At 42.1% G+C, this 21,311-nt stretch overlaps 1 protein-coding gene across 1 annotated transcript in view; it reads right to left on the reverse strand.

Moving 5' to 3' along the window:
- Positions 1–21,311, reverse strand: part of DOCK1 (dedicator of cytokinesis 1) — a 204,196-nt gene that overhangs the window by 160,341 nt on the left and 22,544 nt on the right. The window contains exons 4-18 of the mRNA XM_088520060.1: positions 20,896–20,951; positions 19,553–19,649; positions 17,556–17,704; positions 14,336–14,471; positions 13,640–13,797; positions 13,024–13,105; positions 12,456–12,591; positions 11,930–12,002; positions 9,855–9,997; positions 7,783–7,908; positions 6,195–6,319; positions 5,774–5,872; positions 4,531–4,603; positions 3,290–3,393; positions 2,640–2,823 (exon numbers count right to left, since the gene is read on the reverse strand). Of these exons, the coding sequence (XP_088376186.1) occupies positions 2,640–2,823; positions 3,290–3,393; positions 4,531–4,603; positions 5,774–5,872; positions 6,195–6,319; positions 7,783–7,908; positions 9,855–9,997; positions 11,930–12,002; positions 12,456–12,591; positions 13,024–13,105; positions 13,640–13,797; positions 14,336–14,471; positions 17,556–17,704; positions 19,553–19,649; positions 20,896–20,951 (1,741 nt within the window). The remainder of the gene's footprint in view (positions 1–2,639; positions 2,824–3,289; positions 3,394–4,530; positions 4,604–5,773; positions 5,873–6,194; positions 6,320–7,782; positions 7,909–9,854; positions 9,998–11,929; positions 12,003–12,455; positions 12,592–13,023; positions 13,106–13,639; positions 13,798–14,335; positions 14,472–17,555; positions 17,705–19,552; positions 19,650–20,895; positions 20,952–21,311) is intronic.

The following is a 21,311-nucleotide window of genomic DNA, read 5'->3' on the forward strand; positions in this document are numbered from 1 at the left end:
TTAACAGAGATGAAGGTTTCATTTTATTTCTTATTGAATTATGAAAACAAGCAGTCCAAGCTCACAGTTATGCTCTTCACTCACAGAGATTTCCATATGCAGATGTTAAAACTTTTCTTAAAACTCAGTCAGATATTTTTCCAGTCTAACTCCAATATCTTTTCTTTGAAGTAATCTTTCCTCTTGAGTTAAAACATTTGCTTTTCTTCTTTTTCATTAATTGTTCTACTTTCATTTTATATTCACATCACCTTCATTTTATGCCACTGTAGCACCCGAAATTGTCATGTCATGTATAGGCTACATAGCTCGCTCTTTACTTAATTGTGTGATTGCACAGTTAAGCAAAATCTTTGAGACACACTTAGTAGGTGTTATACACACTCTGGATGCATCAGAAGAGCAGACTCATGGATAAACCACTAGACAGCTCTAGTTATTGAAGCTCAGAGAAATTTTTCAGCAGGACCATTAATGTATCTATACCCAGCTCCAGTCTCATCACCCTGGACATCCACCCCAACAGCTGCACAACAAGCATTCATAGGACGTAGCACCCGCAGGCAAATCATGCAGAAGGGGATGGTGCTTTGATGCCGTTCTGCTCCTCCTTCTGATATTTCTAACTCACAGAATACCACAGCTCCTAATACCTAAGCAAGACCTCAGCTTGTCACAACTCAGCGAGGCCATTCGGAACAAGGAAAGCAAAATTACACATCTACACACACCCCTGCCCTCGCAGGGGGGTCTTTAACTCTTCCCTTGAGCTTACATTGACCCAAAATGAATTGGCAAAGCTAAGAAAAGGCCAAGAGACAATTTGTTGCTGCTAATCCCTTCTGCCATGAATCACTAACACCTGTTCAAACGTTAACTAATAAATACCTCACAATCATGTCCTCTCAGCAAAACTGCCTGAAGTCTCTTCAGTGACAAATTTTACTGTTTAGGAGACTTTTCAGACACTAAGGGCACAAGGTACTCAGAAGGAAAGCAACACTTATAGGTTAAAGAATGGGAATAAGTGAGTATTCAAAGAACTTATACATGAAAGGACAGTCTATATATAAGCATATCCGCATATAAGGACAGTCCGTACATACAGAAAAATCTATGATTTACTAATACACTTTCAAAATTACAGAAAATGAATGTAAGCCAATTCTAAAACACTCATAATACTTTGAAAAGTTCACCTCTAGAAGTTTCACAGACCATGAAACCATCAGTAACATTAAGTGAAGATCAAAAGTCCAAAGCAAATTAACCGCAAATGACAAAAATACTTGACTTCCTCTCGTCTTAATTTTTGTAACATTTCTTCTGTGAAAGCAAAGTCAATATATCGATCACAATGAAGTATTTCTAAATACTAATAAGCATTAGGAAACACTGGGGAAAAACCCTAATAATCCCAGCGACAAGCAAAAAGGGATGAGCAGCTCAGTGCCCCGTGCTTGCCTCTGTGTTGCACCAAAGCCCAAAACCGCTGCTTTACTGTCGAGATTCGATTCCGTATTTGTGCTGGAATTCCCAAATTATTTCTGATTTCTCGCTAAGCATGCTCTCAGGCTATGAGCCTGCCAGACTGCAGTGAATCCGATGTGCTCTGAATACGAAATCCCGGACTGTGCTTTCGCAGCGATGCCGCCGAGCAGACTGCAGTGGAACCGGGGGATGAGGCGGCCGCCGTGAGGCGAGGGAGCGCGGCCGCCCCGGGCAGGGCCGCGGAGGAGCCACCCCCGGCCCATGGCGATGGCTGCCCCACACAGAGCGCCGTGCTGGGCTGCTCCGGCGTCCTCGCTGTCCGTGATGCGGCCCGAGCGACCCCTTTCCCTGCGGGGACTCCCTCGTCCCCGTGATCCACCCCCGTGGGCGCTCTCCTCCTGCGCAGCCCCATGGCCACGGCGCGCAGGGCAGCGGGCCCTTGGGCGGCCTCCACAGATAGTTGCGTTGGGGGCTGCCATGAGCTCTGGTTTTTCCCCAGCGTTTACACACAGGCAGCAAGCTGACAAGGATTAAACAGATGTAAGGCAGTTTTAAAGGGAACAGAGTAAGGCAAGGGCACTCCTAGCACTTGACACTGCGTGGAGGCTCCTCTAAACCTGCTCACTATCTTCTGCCCAGCACAAGAGGAAGGCAGGGCTTCCTTTAAGCCATATGGAAAATAAGGACTTTTGCACCTCAGAAGCCTCACAGAACAGCTAACTTGGGCCACACGCATGACCCTACCCACTCTTGGGAGCAGCACACAAGGCAGCACCACTTGTTTTTCTCAGTGCTCTTCACATCCCCACAAGTAAAACGGTGCAGAGCACGTGGCCAGCGTTAGCCCAGCGCCAGCCTCCGCTACGTGAGGGACGGAAGTGGCCCAGGCGAGGCGGCGATGGAGACACTCCACTGTCATGCAGACACACACCACTCATCAGTGAAAGCAAGCGCACGGGCAGAGCACGGCTTGGACACCGCACTCTCGGCTCGTGTTTGCATCGCGTCCATGCAATTCACCCAACGCTCCGTAGTTCACAAGTGACAGGCCCACGCAAGTGAAGGAGGACAGGAAAGGCACAAAGTCACACATACACATCTAGGCTCAAGCTGTGAGGGACAGAAGCTCGGCAGTCTTATGAACTTACCGTTTTGCGTGAGTTTTGTTGAACAAACTAGAGTGGAAATCTGGAAGGAGTCCTTGCTGATGGTGCAGCTGCCGAGGTTCTGCATGCTCTTCCCTGTAGCAGAGTGTCCCTTTTCTTCTAGCTCTATTTTAGTGGATGGCAAACTTAGATACGTAGATGCATCTTCCAGCTTCTTTGCTTCTGCCTGCAGTGTTGCAAGTGCAACACGATACATAATTAAAAGTCTAGAAAAAAGTCTCATCAATAGAACTTTGCTTTGCAGAAGTAGAAGTATCCAATGGGTCTTCAAGAGTAAGGATTCATCACTAACAAATTTACAGCTTAGAGTCCAAATGTGACATTTAGAGGGTTGGAGAAGCACCTCTTGTCTAGCCATGAAAATCCACATAGGTATTCAGTGACAAGCCTTGCAAATTCAATTATTAAAACCTCCCTGGAAAATCATATTCAGGATCTAACCATCAGTTTGCCAAACATGCCAAAAGCAGAGTAGTTTGTATTTAGCTGCTTCATCTAATATAATGTTCCATAAAATATTTTTCTGTGCAGTTGCAATGAAATTGACGTATAACAAAGTAATTCACTGAAAGCAGATAATGCTCACACTCCTCTGGCTATTATGGAAAGACTAAAATATCTCAAAATTTTACCTTATAAACTATAAGGTCATGCTCTCCATCTCTCAAAGTTGTTCCATCGTATCTCATGAGCTTCACAAATGCCAGGGCAAATATTTTCTCAGATTTATCTTTGGCTGTTAAAAATAAACAAATAGTTGAGTATTTAGTACAAATACTCCACTCAAAACTCAAACAAAATGGATATACTCTGTAAGTACATGACAGCAGAAAAGTATCAGATGCAGAAAAGGATGTAAGAAATTGAGAGAGTGTCTTCTAGATGCAAGATAAAAAATAAAACTCTCAACCTTTCATGCATTTATTTCTTTTCAAAGCTACTAGTGAAATAAGTCCCCTAATGACCAATTTAGTCATTTACTAATCACCAATTTAGAAACATGCAACTTTAATTAAAGAATGCCTATGAAATAACACATCACACCTGCATACATGAGAAGTATTACACACCTCAAAGTTCACCCAGCAGACATCTGATTAACACTTGTTTTACAGCAAAACTTTTGCTGCAGATTTTGAAAGGCATTCATGCCAGGAAAGGCAACTGCAGTGTAATGCTATATGGAATGAGCATTATCACAGGAAACTAGGCAAGACTCCCAAATACTGCTAATAAAACAACTTCTAAAAGAGGAGAAAAAAGGAAAGAAAAGATAGCGCTCTGTCTTGGTTTGATCCTTAGCAACTCAAAGGTTCTCAGCTGCCAGACACACTACAGGAAAGCCAAAGTGAACCACAATCTCTCAAATACCTTTTAGATCAAAATTACTTCAAAATAAACCACAAGTGAATGTCAGAAGCAGAGGCAGAAGCCAAGTTGCTCAGTCGCTGAGGCAGCATCTCTTGATGTCCGGCCTCCTGTAACCTCTCTTTGGAGTCCTTTCTTACACACAGAACTGCTCAGCTCCTTCACTACCTCCCTCCTCGCCCTACCTCTCATGTAGGCAACACCCCAGCCTTTTTGGTTGCAAACTGAACAGTTTTATTCACTAGCCCTCCTATTTCACTTGGAGAATTGGCTGTGCAGACAAGGAAAGAGATGATGCCAAAGGTTAAGAGGGAAAAAGAAGTTGTAAATTACAATCTGTACATCTTTTCCTTATAAAATAAGCAGGAAAAATACACAACTTATCCTCACACTAAAAGTAATTACAGCAGTAAACTACAAGCTAGGAAGTTTATGCCCGTTCATTTCTGTGTATTTTAGCAGTGGCCTCTGACAAGAACCGCTGTGAAAAGGCTGCGTTACTTACAGTCCTGGGACGACCGGTGACGGAACGTGAACCTCAAGTGACTGCGGTTCACATCTTCAATAGGGATTGCAACCTTCACGTATTGGGAAAGGGGAAACAGGAAGGTGGGGAAAAAAAAGCAGTGAGTACTGTACCTTCAAACAGCTGCCATCACTATCAGGTTTCCTCTAGATGCATTGAAAGACAGCTTTGCATTTTCAACTATTTTTGCTTTCTCTTATTTTTTCAGCAAGAGGCTGGTCTCTTTCCAAAGTATTAGTGTTAATCATCAGCCTCAGCTTTCCATATACATTTTGAAAAATCATAATTTCCCCAGGAAGAAAAGCACACACACAAAATCCCACTATTCTTGCACCCAAGAAACAGAAGAAAAGAACCAAAACTGCTGCTACAGGTCCCCAACAGGACCTCTAGACACCCTGGGTCAGATGTTGGTGACACCTGATCTACACATAGCTACTAATGACTATGTGCATCAAAAACTCGCACCAGTTCAAGTCAGTTACTAACTGCTGTCTTTATTTTTCTTCTTTTTTCACCTCACCTTGTCTTTTATGTTGTTGAAGGCCATTAATGGCCAGAAATTATGTGAAAAATAAATAATCAAAAAGCCAGAGATGTAACCAAGATATTTCCCCCATTACTTTGCCCTGCTCCTCAGCTCCGCACCCTGCTCTGAGGCTCTCTGGGAGCCACCTTCTAGCTCCACAGGCAGCTGGAGGACCTTTGCTCTGGCACTTTAGCTTAGCAAATTCATAGAGTTACTAAGCTAAGCAAATCCATAGAATCATAGGATCATTATAGTTGGAAAAGACCTTCAAGGTTGAGTCCAACTGTAACCCTGTCACCTCCATGCCTGCTAAACCGTGTCCCCAAGCACCTCATCTAGGTGTCCCTTGAGCACTGCCAGGGACGGTGACTCCAGCTTATTCAGCAAGCTTAAAGCTGATCCCAAAACATCAATGAGTTCATCACATTGGCGACTATGATTTAGCCTTAATATCCTGCCACTGTCTTGGAAATAAAGTCAGCCCACTGCTAAGCAGATACTTGAACACCCCCATAGCAGTGTTCCTCATCAAAAGGAAGAAATTCTTTATACAAAACTCAGATCTATTTTCCTTAGTTACCTGCTCCTTAGCACAGTCAGTCATTAATATTCCCAGTTTTGTGTTTCAAAACCTTCTCCTGAAATCTGTATTCAGCTCCCACCACCCCAGGAAGTTAATGTAACATTATATACCTTTACAGTCTCAAACCAGCGAGGCTGCTTTACTTGGTAGTATATTACTGACTTGTACTCTGAGATGGCTTCATCACCAGCACCAGGAAAAATAACACTCTTGAAAACAAAGAGAAAAGAGAAAGTGTTTACATCTGCCTCAAATTCCAGTTCCATAGTAAAGAAAATCAGCAAGCGGGTCAAAGAATGGCTCAGGTTCAGAGATCCTCTTAAAAAGAGTATCAAACAGCATATATTAGTACCATAAAACCTAATAAATTTCAATAAATTACAAAGCTTTGTTGCAAATCAAAGTAAATCGAAGTAAGGACTTATGCCAACAAATATCTGGAAAGATATGGAAAAGTCTCAAATGAAAGTACATTAAAAGTTCAGAAGGGAAAACCCGCCCACAGAACGCCACAGAAGTTTCAGTTAATACCTCTAATCTTTTGCCATCCTCATCATAAACAGACACTGTAACTTCCACGTTCTTTGCTGTTGTTTTACTGCCTTTGTCAAAATCGCCCTGAACCAACGTTACGTAGATATCGTTACGAACATCACCTATAAGGAAAACGAGGACAAAGCTCTGAGCAATTGTCACAGACGGCTGTTAAAGATAATCACACGCATATACAGAGCAAAACATTAAAAAGCCACATCATCCTGAACATGCAAAACTAAATAGGACTGAAAAAAGGGATGTTTAGCTAGAACTGGGCTAAGGCTTCTAAGATTTGATCTATCAAGGTACATTGTAACAAGATGAATCAAAAAAAGACAAAAAGTCCAAATATTTCTAAAAGGGAAACAATGTTGTGTCATTATTAACAATAAATACCCTATTATTCCTAAAACATCTCAACAGACTTAGAACTGGTACTTTAATATTTTTTAAAAATGCATATATTTAACAGTCTACAGATATATTTAAGTTGGGAGATGCCTTGACAATTTCACTACTTCGGGCAACACAAGGAGGGCTTATATTTAGTTTTATGTCTTAAAATGCTCTCCAACTACATCACCGTTCAGCTGAAACACAAAGCAGGGAAATAGGTGATTTTTCAGCAATTTCATGAGCAGATAACGTGTGCCACAGGCCATCTAACAAACAGAGATGTAGAGGCACTTGCACCATATTGGGTAAAACAAGAGCAACGCAGTTAGGAACTGCAGGGAAAACTGGAACTCGGGGTGTTTTTTGGAAGTATCTGATGGATGACGTTATTTTTGTTTTGAAATGTACTGAGATATTTATGACAAATAATTATCAGAATTGAATGTCCACAAAAAGAAACATATATATGTATATACGTACATGCGTGCATGTGAATACACACACGTACAGACTGCTTGCTTTCAAGCTATTAGCCAAACCTAGCACAACATTAAGACACTCTCACGTCTCTAAACCAAGCTACCCTCTCCAAACATCTACTCTACCTACTGGTTTTTCTTCAGTGCAGAAGACATTTTAAGTAAGCCCTTGCTAAGTGAAATAACATGGAGATGAAACGAGACTAGATGCTTGGACGAGGCTCCTCCGATGTACATCAGCCCTTGCTGTTTTCATCCACCCACCCGTGCTGGTATTTGCAGCAGGTTAAAAGCCGACCACGTTAATTCAACACAAGGGCTCCCTGCTCCTGGACACACAACTCACACTCGCAGCGAATGCTGAAGCCATTTAGTTGTTCACTTAAACATACACTTCATTCCATTTCTTGCAGGATTTTTACCAGTTGCTAAGAAGATTCAGCCACAAGATAGCCAGATTTTTAAAGAGAGATAACCAGTGAAATGAGTGCTTACTGAAGCTCAGCTATGGGGACTAGCACAGCACAAGGCTCTTGTGCATTTAACCTTTTACAAATCTTTCTTTTTTAAAGAAGTGATCACGAATGAAAATATCTTAGTGACAAAAGGAAGTTGTTGAAGGTACATAATTCAGATTGCCCCCTTTATTTTAACTGATATGAAAACATCATTCTTGCTAGGATCCTGATTCACTAGTTTGTACTTACCAGGCATAATAATCTCAGGAAATCCCATTTTCCGAGCCACAGCTGTGGACCTATCCACTAAATGTGGAAACTCTTTCCTAATCTGATGGATATCTCCTGGAAGAAGTTTCAAAGTCACCCACAGACCTGCGGCAAAGAACAAATTATTAAATTTGTGTTTTTCCTCTGGTTATTAAAGAAAAATATTTACAAAAATGTTTACTCCCTCCCTTTAGGTGAAGCAGGAATGGATCTAGAAGGATCCCTCTTCCTTGTAGTGTTTTGAAAAATAAGCTTTCTTATCCCTGAAGTCTGCACGAAGGGTTCTGTAGAAATATGGCTGTTAAGCCATTAACAGGATTGCCTCGAGCTTGTATCTAACTCTGAAATTCTCAGGAGCGCTTCCTAATGAAGCGTTCTATCTTCCGCAGGAAAGACGACAAGTGGCAACATTGGTTAGACTGGAAAAACCTGAAGAAATTAAAAACCAGCCAATATCAAGTTACCAATGACGACACCACCAACGGTTGATGGGTACCCTGGATTACTTCATCCTGCCCTGATAAATTGCTTTAACTTAACTGCACTAAACTCAGAGAAGCAGATTTGCACTTTTCACTTTTCCATCAGAAGGGGCCCAAAAATGCCACCGCCTGGGGGCAACAGCAGCCTCCCACGGAGAGAGGCAGAAGCAAGAGGACGAGCTCTTACCCAGCCGGTAAAGCTGACTAGCAATTAAGTTTAAGCATGAAATTTGTAGCAGCAATTCTCAGGAAAAAAAGTCCAGAAATAAAGTGTATGAAAATTAAAAAAAGTCATCATCATTCAAATTGTGGGTTATCCCGTTACACACACAATTAACTATGCATTCATTTTGTGCACATTTGGCATCTAACTTTCTCTTCTGTTAAAGTATCTTATAAAAGGCTGTAAAAGCTGACTTGCTGCCAGGGACAGTTCCACCAGCTGCTGTTTCATTAAATAGCAACTGCACCTACAAAGACTGGCTGAGCAACTACACTGCAGCCCTTCTTACTTGTATGTGTTTTAGTAGTTTTATGGATTTTTTTTTTCCAAGGGAAAGTTTGGAACGAATCAAAGACATCTCACCGAGTTTTCCCCTTTACAATACACATCACTGGTAGCTGAAAATAGGAAAAGTACATCTAGACTTTCCTGTAGACCTAAGAGATAACTTGAGGTATCAACAAGTTAAGATTTTATTTACTATAAATTACAAAAAGTCCACAAAAAGGAGATTTTTCCTCCTGTATCTGTTGTTCTTTTACCCCCTACAGACACCATTGATATTCCAAAACATGAACCTTTAGCTGGAAATTCTGCATCAGTGCCTTAAACCAGCCCCAAAAGGGACTGAAGCCAACACAGCACCAACTAGCCTGCGATTCCCTTTAACAGGGAGGCACCGCAGTCAAGAAGCGTTGCATGCAGAAACACCAGCTTTGGAAGCAAACTCAATTCCCTGGCAGCAGAGCGTACGCTGAATTATGAACAGCGGCGTTAACAGGCTGTAAGACAAGGTAATCAACGGGGTTGTCTTGTTCTGTGGCTGTCCTCACCACCTCGGAGCACAAAGCAGGAGCAGCTCCGACGAGAGCAATTCCCTCGTCTTCTTGACAGGCAACTGCAGGGGAACGTGGTTACTAACAGCAAAAACGAGGAGAAAAAACAGGAAGGGAGAGAAAGCTCCTTCTTTCAACGTGCAGAGGCCAAGGCCCAGAGCTGAAGGGCATCAAAGCCAACTTCAAATATAGAAATATACCATGTGGGGATGGTAGAAATATAAAAATGTCCAAGTTACAGACATGGCAGAGGAAGGACAGACACCTTCGCGTTTGCACTGGAGAGGAAAAATAAAATAAAATGAAACAATATAGAAGTGGGAAACAGCAGAAGGGAAGAGAGGGGATGGAAAGGAACTCGAAGGAACAGTGCAAGTGCATGTTCTACCACCAAAGAGGAAAACTGAGGTAATTACTATGCACCTGGAGCCCAACTAAGATAATCACAAATCACAGTTTAAGCACTAAGAAGTTTTCTGTGCACAAGGTTATATGAAGAGCAGTACCTACCCTGACCCTTGTGGTTAACTTCTTTAGCAGCAATCACTTTGTTTATAACAGTCTGAAGGAAATCATTCTCCCCTGCCACCCTGGGTGAAAAACGGGATGATATGTTCAGCTGCTTGTGTCGAATGGCGTCATCCAACGCTAGCCTGGAGGATGCACATGACGACCAACACCAGGAAACAGAGGGTCACAGAGAACCAGAAGTCACAGTGACAAGGGAACACAAAAGATCGTATCACAGTTGTGACAAAGAGCATCGATTAGTCAACGCAAGACAGAGGACAGGAAAGGTAACAAGAAAGAGGAAGATCATTAATCAGAAGAATGCTGATCTACCAAAGAGAAGTACAGCAAATCTGTGTGGGGACTTCTCCCTCCAGGAGCACGCACGCTGGGCACGAAGGATGGCTCCCACCTGGGCAGGTTTTCCAAGAGAACCAGGGCAGCCTGGCCCTGCAAAACCTGCAGGGTCACTTCTGAGATCCCAAATCCAGCAGCAGTGCATGCTGCTTGAAGGAAGAGCTACCCAAAATTTCACAGAAATGGCATAGGACAAGAAAAGCAGATCATCCAAACATTTTGTTAAATTTGATGAATAAATGAAAAGATGAAATCTATAAATAAAAGGCAGCGTCAAGTGTCATTGAAGTAATCTTGCCAAGTGCTGTGACAGCCATTGTGTTGGTGGCCAGTGAATGAATACAAACAGACAGAGATATGAAAACAGAATCGCATGTGGTACAACAGAAGCGAAGCATGAAATGGGAAAGAAAAATGTGCCTCATATCTACAGCCTGAGACTACATTAGAAATAATGACACCAGTACTCATTGCATGTTTGCACATCATTCATACTGCTTGGTATAAATTAAAATATCTTTCAGGGAGAAGTATATTGCAGTAAAAAAAATTACATTGTACCTCTTTTCAAAAAGCTGATTTATACACACAGAAAAAATAAATCAGTTTTAATGGAGCAGAAAACTCAATGTTCCATTAGCATCCTGCCTGATTCAAAGATTCATTTTCATTACACACTTTCACACTAAAAAATTAGCTTGCTACTGTTTACCATACAAGAAACAAATATCACAAAAGTCACTTCCCTAAATGTCTTTGTTTCCCTTTAAAATAACGTGAGAATGTTTAACCTGTCTGTACTGCCCCTCGCCACTGCTGTACAGAACTCGAGTGGTTTTGGACACGGGGCACACGTCACCTCGCTCCATAGCCCTATGGGCTCTTGCAAACTACAAGACATCTTGAATGGGATCTATTTTCTAAGTAAAATTAATTTGATATTAAATTATTTCAAGCTTTTTTTAATATTAGCACCCTCCAGATATCCATTAGTCCATTAATCAGGGAACTCAGTTAGTGTAACTTTATCTTGCCGTTTGAACAGATGGCAGCCTGCATTTCACCCCAGGGTAAAACTAGACATTCACGTTTTAGGCACGAGCGTTCAACTTCTCCCTTCTACCTTTCCACACTCCATAGAAAAAGTATAAACTGCAGATGGAAGTGAATATTGCCAACCAAACTGACAACTGAATTTGCCAACCAAAATACTTCAGGTTTCTCAAAGTCTCCTGTGACAAAGTCGAAGAGACCAGATTTCAGTTATCCTTCACATTTTTAACCTTTGTTTGTATGCAGTTATGGCGGTCCCTGCCATGAAATTTTCTCTGCTACCAAGGAAAGCATAAACGTTACCATTATCTCATTTCACAGATATAACCCGTAGTGGGTGCTGGTAACGCTGCTGATCATTAGCATCTCGGCCAGATTTCAGCAAGCAATGTAACTATTTTAAGTACTCCCTCTTATACATTACCTCCCTGGCATCTTTATTCAAAAGGAAACAGAACAGAAAATGCATGTTTTTAACTCAGGGCTTGAATTTTCTGGACATACCGCTATTATAAATAACGGAAATGATATGAAGAAGCAATACTAGTCAAGTATTTCAACCAAAGTACTCAGAGTATCTACAGAACACTTGTACCCATCCAGATTGACTTCAGAAGCTGATTTCATACTGCTTCTGTTCATGCTCTGGACAGTTCCCTACTTACGGTTGAAATGGTATGAAGTGCTGTTTGTCCTCATCGTCGACTTTCCCATTAATTATGTCGGTAACATCCATTACTGCAAACAAGAACAAAGCGTCCGAGTCAAACGCACACCTGGGAAGGGCTCTGAACACCCTGGGGACCACAACATCCAGCAACTGCATTTCTCACAAAAGTGCAATTTAAGGACCAGCACGAGTAAAACAACATTGTTTCAAATAAAAGCCTCAATATCCAAAGAAACAGAATAGACTTATTTAACACGAGTAAGAATTTTTGCTGGTTCTAGCTTTGTATCTCCAAGCTCTTGCCTATTAAGAACCACCACAAGGACTTGCACTTCGCCAGCTTTGTAATCTCTACCCAACTGCAATTCTTCAAAGAAGCAGGAAATGCAAGAACAGCAGAGTGATAAATGTGATTAAAACCCCAACAGACTGTAACTCATAGAGTCCCCCAGGAGCTCACGCACACCTTCCCGTGCGTCCATGAAGCGTAGCACAGACAGCCCAACACCCAGCAGAGTTACCTGCTACCCCGAACGGCCGCCGCAGCCCGGACGTGAGCTTCCTCGTGTTGTTGTCCCTCAGCTCCATCCTGCCCACTCTCACTATTTGACAAACAAAACTGATTTTCTCTCTTTTCAGGTCTTTGCTGCCAAGGTCCTAGGAAACATTAGTTCCTTCAGATTACTTTGTACTAATTGAATTTCAGGTTCTATTTTAGAAGACACAAGTTTGTTGCTTAGCATTTGCTCTTGTCATATTAGCCTCTAGCACCAGAGCAAGTTATTCTCACAGTAAAAGCATCTTCATCACAGTACTTAGAGTCTCATCTTGAATTCTGTGCAAATTAATTGCTTTAGACTCCAAATCATTTCCAACAAGTTAATGACTCCCAAATACTACAGAGGAGAAACTTGTGTTTAGCACTTGTAGTAGTCACCTATTAAAAACGTCTCGTGCTACCTCTGCAGGTAATCCCTGGCAAAGACTAATCTCCCACTTTTAAATACAAATCACTAAATTCTTCAATGATTCACACGATACAAATCAAGTTCTTTAAGGTCTGTAAACCTGGCCAGCGCAGACTCTTACCGTGAACACTGCTCGGAGGTTGTGCAGCCTGTCTATATCTTTGGGGAGCCCCGAGCTCGACCACCGCACCAAATAGTTTTCACTGAAAGAAAAATGTTTGGAGAACATTTATGTGTAAACAGTTTCCCTTAACATAAGCATAAAAATCAACTTCAGGATTTGCAGAAGACCATTTTAAACACAAAACAAAAACTCTATCCTAAACAAATGCATATTTACTTAGTAGACAGCTGCTATCCTATTTAGTGCATTTCATTTATAAAAGAGAGAAGTTCTCTAGCAACAAAGCCAAGGAATTTGAGGAAGGGGAGACCCTGGAAAACTGACTCAGCTTTCTGCCAAAACGTGTGTCTAATTGAAGCTCTGCCCTGATGGGAGGGAAGACACAGAGTGAGATGGAACAGCGCGACTCAGATGTTCCCACGTGGAGGGACCCACCTGGTCCGTGCCCAGCAGGACAGCGAGGGGCTGCTGCACTGCAGCTTCCCGGCCAGCCTCGTCTCACACACTCCCAAAAAGCCCAAAATTAAATCCCTCATCCCACAAACCTCATCACTAACACCGAGCGAGCACAGACTAGGGAGTACACTCAGTGCAGGAGATGGAAAACACCCACCTGATAAATTTGGATTCCAGTGGGTCGTAGAGAGACATAAGGACTTCAGCATCTTCTCCTATTTTGCAAACTACATTCTTTAAATTTACAAATAAGGCAAATGAAGGAGTAGCAGCAAACTTGGCTTGTCTGTTGATATCAATATTCTGTTTTTGAGACTGTAATTGAAGAACAGAAGAAACAAAATTTAAACTGAGAGAACTCTTTATAACATAAATCCTTTTTATTTTAAAAATTAAGTTTGAATTGCAAAGGGGACTGTCTAAGTCTGAGAAGGACTTTAAATTTGCTTCCTGCAAGTCAACAAAGAAAATTCCAGGACTGACATACTGAAGAAAAAAGAAAAAAAAAAATCACAAAAACATAACGAGCACTTGATTCTCAAAAATAACCCCCCATGGCCACCTACCACACAGATTTACTACATAAGCAGCAATCTCCCCATCTCTAATATTAACATACAAATGCAGCCAGTTTATTAATACAGTGTACTGATGCATCAGAACTGCCTATTTTAAGGAACAATCCTTTAGAGCAATCAGAACAGCCCAAGCCATGCAAGTACTTACAGGATTTAAGCCTGACCACCCCTCGTAAACCAACCAGCTCCTTCAACCCCAGTGCTGGCAACAGCAGGCACTTAGTTTACAGGAGTTAGGTTTCAAAGAGGAGCTCTGGTTGCAGAGAGCAGCTTACTTTTTCCTCCAGCAGTCTCTCTTCAACTTGCTTGGAAGCTATTTCGTGTGCTCTGAAAAGGCTAATTGTGCTGGTCTGCTCGGGGTCCAGAATATTGCCATCCTCATCCCTAACCACCAGGTCTAAGTCAAGGATTCTACAAAAAACAGAAACACATTTGTGAACCAAGAATGCTTGAGCAAGTGCTGGGGAAAAAAGGCCACACGGTTAACATCACATTCATGCACACCTGAGAGACGAGAAAAAATCCTAAAAAAATCATAAATCATAGAAAAAGTTTGCATGCTATCACCCCCCAAGATCCCCATTCCTGGCTGAAGTCACGTTTCCAACAGCACAGACAGAACTGCTGGGAATGAATATTCCTCATCTGTTTCAGAAGAAAAACAGAAAGCCTCATTTAAACAGCACAACAGCTGGGGAAGCAATTTCTTAAACAACTAAACTTGTAAGAAATTCTCCTCCAACTCCTCTGACAGTTCAAACAAGCATCTACAGCCACACCACGTGCAAACTGGTCAGCTCATTTCTGCAGCGTTTCAGGCGTACTCAGGGCTTCCCCCAAGCCCCCACAGTGTTTGTACAAGCACGAGCAGCACAAGAGATGTTTCTCCTTCCACCAGCACGGTGTTAGCTCCCATCACTACTTCTGCAGAAAAGAGAGTTTCTGCCACAATCCAGTCCAGTAATCAAGTCCAAGAATATAAGTGAGTCCAATTTTCCACATTTCTCCAAGATTCAAGTCCAGGCTGATCTCTATTTCTCCACCTAACTTACCTAAAGCTGCTCTCCAACTCCCTTTCAATGAATACAGACCCCAAAGGTATCACCTTCTAACTCTGTAGGCACCTCTCATGAAGGGGCTGCTGAAACTCAGTCTTTGAGATGTTTTCCCATTGAGCTCAGCTCAAACCTGCAGTATATAATATACCACACACAGATCCATGGCTTATCTGAGAGCAAATCCCCTTCAGACATGACTGTCAATCACTGCAAAAGATGAAGGTGAGCTTTAGGAGATGGAGACATTTATGTGCTTGGAGGATCACTCCTTGCCATTCCCTAGCAAGAGGAAAGTCTGGAGGTGTGAGACAAAGCCTTGTCACCACAGAAAGCTCTTCAGGGCTTTAACTCCAAGCAGGATGAGCACATCCCCAGGCACTGCAGCAGCCTGTGAGAGAGAGCTCCTGAGCCCTGTCCTCACCTGCAACCTTCACCTGCTCTTCACAGAGCTCTTGGGTATCCCAGGACCAACAAGATCAGAAAAACTTCCCAGTGAGCAAGTGGTTTCACCACTGAAGCCAGAGAGAAAAGCAGTCCAAGTCTTCTTGCTCCCCGATCCCGGTGTTTGGACAGCAGCCGGAGCGGGGGATCCACCTCCTGGTTCCTGGCTCAACAGGAGCAGAGTCCTCCCCTCTGCAGAGCACGTGCAGCTGGAGCAGCCCAAAAGGCACCCAGAAATGCCTGATCACTCAGGCCACGGTGCACAAACGGGACAAGAAGCTCTGCCAAAAGAGCAGGATCAAGCACTATTTTGATTTCCTTGTTTTAGCCTTCCACATACAAGTGACACTTGGGAGAGATATGAAAAGAAAGAGGAAGATTTTTCTTAAATGCCCCAGTTTGCTTGCAGTTTTCTTGCAACTGAACAAGAAATGTGTTTTCATAACAAAAGTATTTGACCCAATTTCAGATGCACACTACAAGTAGAAATGAGTGCTTTCACTTCATCAGGTGTTTCAACAATATGCAGTGAAATTCTTCCCTTTATTTATAGGAAAATCATATTTACAAATCAGTATTTCACAAAACAGGCAAAGTTAGGATTCAAATTAGATCAGAAAATATTTATGAAATGCAAAATGAATTATTCTGTTCAGATACCGAAATCATCACTTGTGTTCATTTTAGAGGAGAGTGAATAGATGACTACGTTAGAAAGGCAGGGTATCTTTTTAGTTGTGAATATGTCCTCAGAAGTTCAACCTCAGTTCTCTGCCATTCTCTGCAGAGAATGTTCTGATCACTTAATTAGTCCATCAGAACAGCACGAACATAAAACACAGCACAAGATGTTCTATTGTATTTGAACACTGAGCATCTGGACGTTTTTCAGAGAAACTTTAACCAACTCCTTAGCCAGATGGTAAAATACAGTAGCCAAACAAATAATATCAATAACATCTGGTTAATTGTCTACTGGGGTACAACAGTCCATATCTTGGATTATAAATGCTAAATTACTTACTGAATGCAGTTACTGGTTTTTGCTTTTGTCTTTTTTTAATTACGGCTTTTGCACATAAAACACAGAAATATTGCAAGCTGGGCAGCTCTTAAGAAATAAAGCACAAGTGGCTCAAATCTGATGAATAATTCACATCACAAGGGCATTCAGAGGTTTTCAGGTTTGCTGAGTAAATTCCAGTCCCCAGGTGCACAGGGCTGCACTGCTCTCTCCTTCAGTATTCCGAACACCGTTTCAAACCCTTTCCCGATTTCTCTGGGGAAAGGTGAGACTCTCCACTTTCAATTTAAAGGAAAAGCCATAACTGTACAGACAACATAACATACCACTTGTATTGCATTTGTATTTAAAAAATGAATTTTGCTCAATCACATTTTGCCTGTTTAGACGTTACCCCATAGCCAAGAGTTAGCACATGTAATTTACTATATCTGAAGTACATAACCTGTATTATTGCTATTTTTCTAAAGCCTCACAATTTCCACTGTCATTTGTTAAACAGATACATCCTTTTATTAAATCTGTCTGGTATAAGTTGCATATAACACAAGCAGAGAACAGTGATTTAAAGCCAGTTTCTGAGCCGAACCCTTCCACATCCCGTTACAGCACAGGTTACTTCAGGACACACACAGCCACGGTTCTGGAAAGGCAGTGACAGTTATGCCACAGAAGCAAGCAGAATTCAAAGTACTTGAACAGAGGCAACATTGGCACTGAAAAATCCCCCAAAAATTTAAAAAATTAAAAAGTTTAAAAATTGCAGCTTTTATTTACTTAATTTTACTCCATTTAAAAGATGCTATATTCAATTTCCATCATTATCTTGCTATTTTTACTATAGTCAAAATTACCCTTACTCTACTACTATTACAAATGCATAAACCCAGAGGAAAAGAATCCTGTAAGCGAGTATAGGATACCAAGCTGATTGGCTTTCAAATGGAAACATTTGCAACATTGTTCACAAACCTGTTTCCATAGTCAATTTTGGCAGTCACTTTCTTCTTCAGTTCCTTGAGCTCATCCTGCGGTAAAGTTCCCGAGAGGATTTGGGATCGCCATTCAATAAGATCATATATCATGTGCCGGACACTACGGAACATTTCTCTGTTGTCTTGCTGTTTGGAAGGGGGAAAAAAAAGAGTTAGTTTTTAGGTCTACTGAGCATCTTTTGAATGGAAATGGTGTATTAAAGTTATAAAGCATGACTTTAAAGGGGTAAAAATACAGTTGCTGTAGAATAAGAGTCCAGCTTTCACTGTTACAGAACACCAGATATGAGGAATCTCATTCTATCTTTAATGTATGTAAATAAATGTAAATGTTTATATTTCTGTTTCCTAAAAACCTGGATCATCAGCTCTTTAGAACCAGCTTTCAAGGTAAAAGACACCCTATTTTAGTTTTCATAGTGATACCACCCCAGGATCCACTATTCTGAGGACTATAAGTGGTGAGCGAACAGCAAGAGGCTGAAGCTCTGCAGCCTCCCACGGGCATCCCAGCGCTTTGAGAATCTCTTCCCCAGTTAAAACTTCAGAAGAGAACTTCCAAATTCCTCAGGAATTTTAGAAAACTCTACAGGGTCCACAGGTACCAACAACCCGCGAACATTGTGCACAACTGAAAGGACAGAACAGTCGTCACTTTGGTTGTGAAAGACACCGAGACTAAGAGCACGGAGACGCAGGCGCTTCCATCTCACCGTGGAGCACCCCGGACCTCCCAGGCCCCAGCTGAGCCATTAGCTCCAGGCACTCCAGGACATACTGCACCTTCCCAAGCATCCCACGCCAATGAATTGTCCAGGCCAGGCACAGCGCTCCGCCGTCCGGACTGTATCCCGGCCTTATTTGACCCAAAACAACTGGAGTAACTAAATAACTGAGATAACGCTACAATTCCCTGCTACATATAAATGGCAACAAAAAAAAATGCAGCAAGGGCAGAAAAAGAACACAGCAGCACAAAAGCAAGGGGAAAAACTGCCAAACTGAGAAGCTTGCAAGACTCCAGTCTGTTGAGATGATCAGAAAGCTGCCTTGACTGCAGTGTGCAAGCACCTTCCCAGAGCAAAACCACCCGTCACTAAAGCTCCTTAATGCAGCACGGAAGGACACAGCGTGGCTGGGAGCTAAGGAAGGGGGTTCAGCCCCTCCTGTGCTGCAGGCAGCTGCGAGCGGGGAGGATGAGGCAGGCGGCCCCGCGCGCGCGTTTCAAACACAGGCTGTGGGCTGGACACCGGGATGCACGTGGAGGCCTAATGATTTTGATACATGGGAACGTGGTAACACATGCACACAAAAACACAGCCGTGAATTTTACAAAGTTTCGTAGATATCAGATGGGGATATTACCACATGCCTACTTAAACTTAACCACATGAAAATAATTGGCATTAAATTTAAGTACTGTCAGGATAAATTTAAAACAATCAACTTTAAGTACATAAATACTGCCAGGTACAGATCTACACTGATGCATTTTCAAAGACTTGGGGGTTTCTACTCACTAGTTTGACACTGGAAAGTCAAGTTTCTCGTAATGTAGAGTGACAGGCTTGAGAACTGTCCTCAAAACTGACTTCATTTAAAACATTCATCCACAGACTTAGAAAAATCTAAAATATCTTTAACAGCCCATGTATTCCGGATAGTCTGCAATCCGCAGTACGCCATGAAAAAGGATTTTCAGACAAGCCAGTCTGTAGCTGTGAGTAGCTACTCAACAAATTACTGCTAGATCAAGGTATCACTCTACAGAAACCTGATTCTGCATAAGAAATATCTAGTATTTGAGAAAATGCCCAAAAGCTACAATTGAGGTTTGTACCATGACGCAGAAGGTGACAACATCAGTTCTGCGTATCCGTCAGCAGCAGTGGAAATGGAAAATCGTTAGGAGCTTCCTCAGCCTTCCTACCCGGGGCGCCCGGCACCCTGCGCAGTGTCCGAGCTCACACTCACCACGTAGAGCTGGCGCCAGATGCTCGACCATTCCCGCAGCGTCGTGGTGACCTCCTGGATGAGCGGCAGCTCGCTCGGGATGACCGTTTCATGTTGGCTGAGAAGAGAAAAAGCTCACAATGACTTTGCCATCCGCCCCAAAATCATTTAATTCAAAGAAGCAGCAACTGCTCATCTCCCCAACCAATTCAACAACATGACTCGAGATTCCGTTACCTACAATAAATGTAGAACATCACAGAAACCACCCCAAGACACAGGAGTAGCAGCACATGCTGTTTCACATGGCTTAGAGGACACTCGGGGAGGTGAGATTGCACTACTGAACTCAAGCAACTTTTCTTGCTTCCACATTCACAGGGCAAGGACATCAATACGAAGCTCCCCATGCCATTTGTTACTGAGATACTAACCTTCCCAGGAAGCAATAGAGAGGAAAGACAGACAGACAGCAGCACACAATGTCATGACAGTAAAGCACAGTTGTTTTCAATCTATTGTTCTCATATATACACACACATATTTTCAAGCATGCGAATCACTACCCCTAAGTTTCTTTATGACTTGTTTCATACTTCGGGCGCACATAATTTTAAAACAACTGCTAGATCTTTTAATATTTCAGAGTAAGGTACTTAAAGGCAGTTCTGCAATCAGCAAGAAAGATGTCATTATGCAGCAATCATATGATTAGTGGCTTCGTAATTTACATATTTAGCAGTGTATAAAAATAAATCAGGCACAAAGACATAAAATATTTTAATCCTGTTTCACTCCATTTTGTACCTGGCTAATCACTTACTAATTTCATTCCACATTTTTTGTTTTTCTATTTTCCTAAGTAATCTTTTTTTTTTTTTTTTTTTTTTTTTTATCAATTTTATGAACCTTTACAGGCATGCCCAGCAGTGGTTGGTAGTTACACAGGGATCTGAATTTTGTAAGCCGTTAAATGACAAAAAACACTCTGAACTACAATCACAAGCGTCAGGCAGAGCATCAGGAGAACCACAATTCCTTGTTGAATGATAAAACTCAAACCTTAGGGGTGGGGAGGAGTTAATCTAAATAGTTATTATTCATGTAAGTAATAAAAAAGTTATAAAAAACACCCAAGTGAATTACTACCTCATCTGAAGGTTTTAAATCAATATGGAACAGGGTGCGTTCCAGCTACACGCTGACACTAGAACCTTCTGAGCCTGAGTTCAGTCACGAGTTAAAAAACACGTGGTCAACAGCCCCTTTACTAACTGGAAACAAGTCTGAGTCTGATAAATGCACCGCAGTTAAATCCACACAGAAAAGAAAATGGATTTTCATGATTTTCAAATGAAACTCACCCTTTTCCTTCAACTATTGCTTCCTTAAGATGTATATACGATGCAGGAAATATACCCTTTGAGAGGAAAAGGGAGAGGAAAAGTTATGTATCATAAAAGTAATGACACTCCGATAACAGTATCTGCTACCTAACAACGTGCCTAGACACCCTGCTGGGCCTGCACACAGAACCACTCACGTGCTCCTGGCATCGAATAGACCTTCCTTGTTTTTAAATTTGCAAGAGTTTAGTACTGTACATCGTTTCAAGAAGGTTTTGCAACATTAGCAAAAATGAACAAAGGCAGGTGCAGTGATTTCAGATTGATCCTCAGTGCTGACAGGCTGCCAGCTAGCGGGACAGCACCCCAGGGTGCGCGGGGTGTCACAAGCCGGCCCTGCAACCCGCAGCAGGGGTGTCAATTCTGCCCCATCC

This window comes from Tinamus guttatus, unplaced genomic scaffold (assembly GCF_059628265.1).
Source record: "Tinamus guttatus ecotype Peru unplaced genomic scaffold, ASM5962826v1 Tinamus_guttatus_pri_ptg000079l, whole genome shotgun sequence".
In the NCBI taxonomy this organism is placed as follows: Eukaryota; Metazoa; Chordata; class Aves; order Tinamiformes; family Tinamidae; genus Tinamus; species Tinamus guttatus.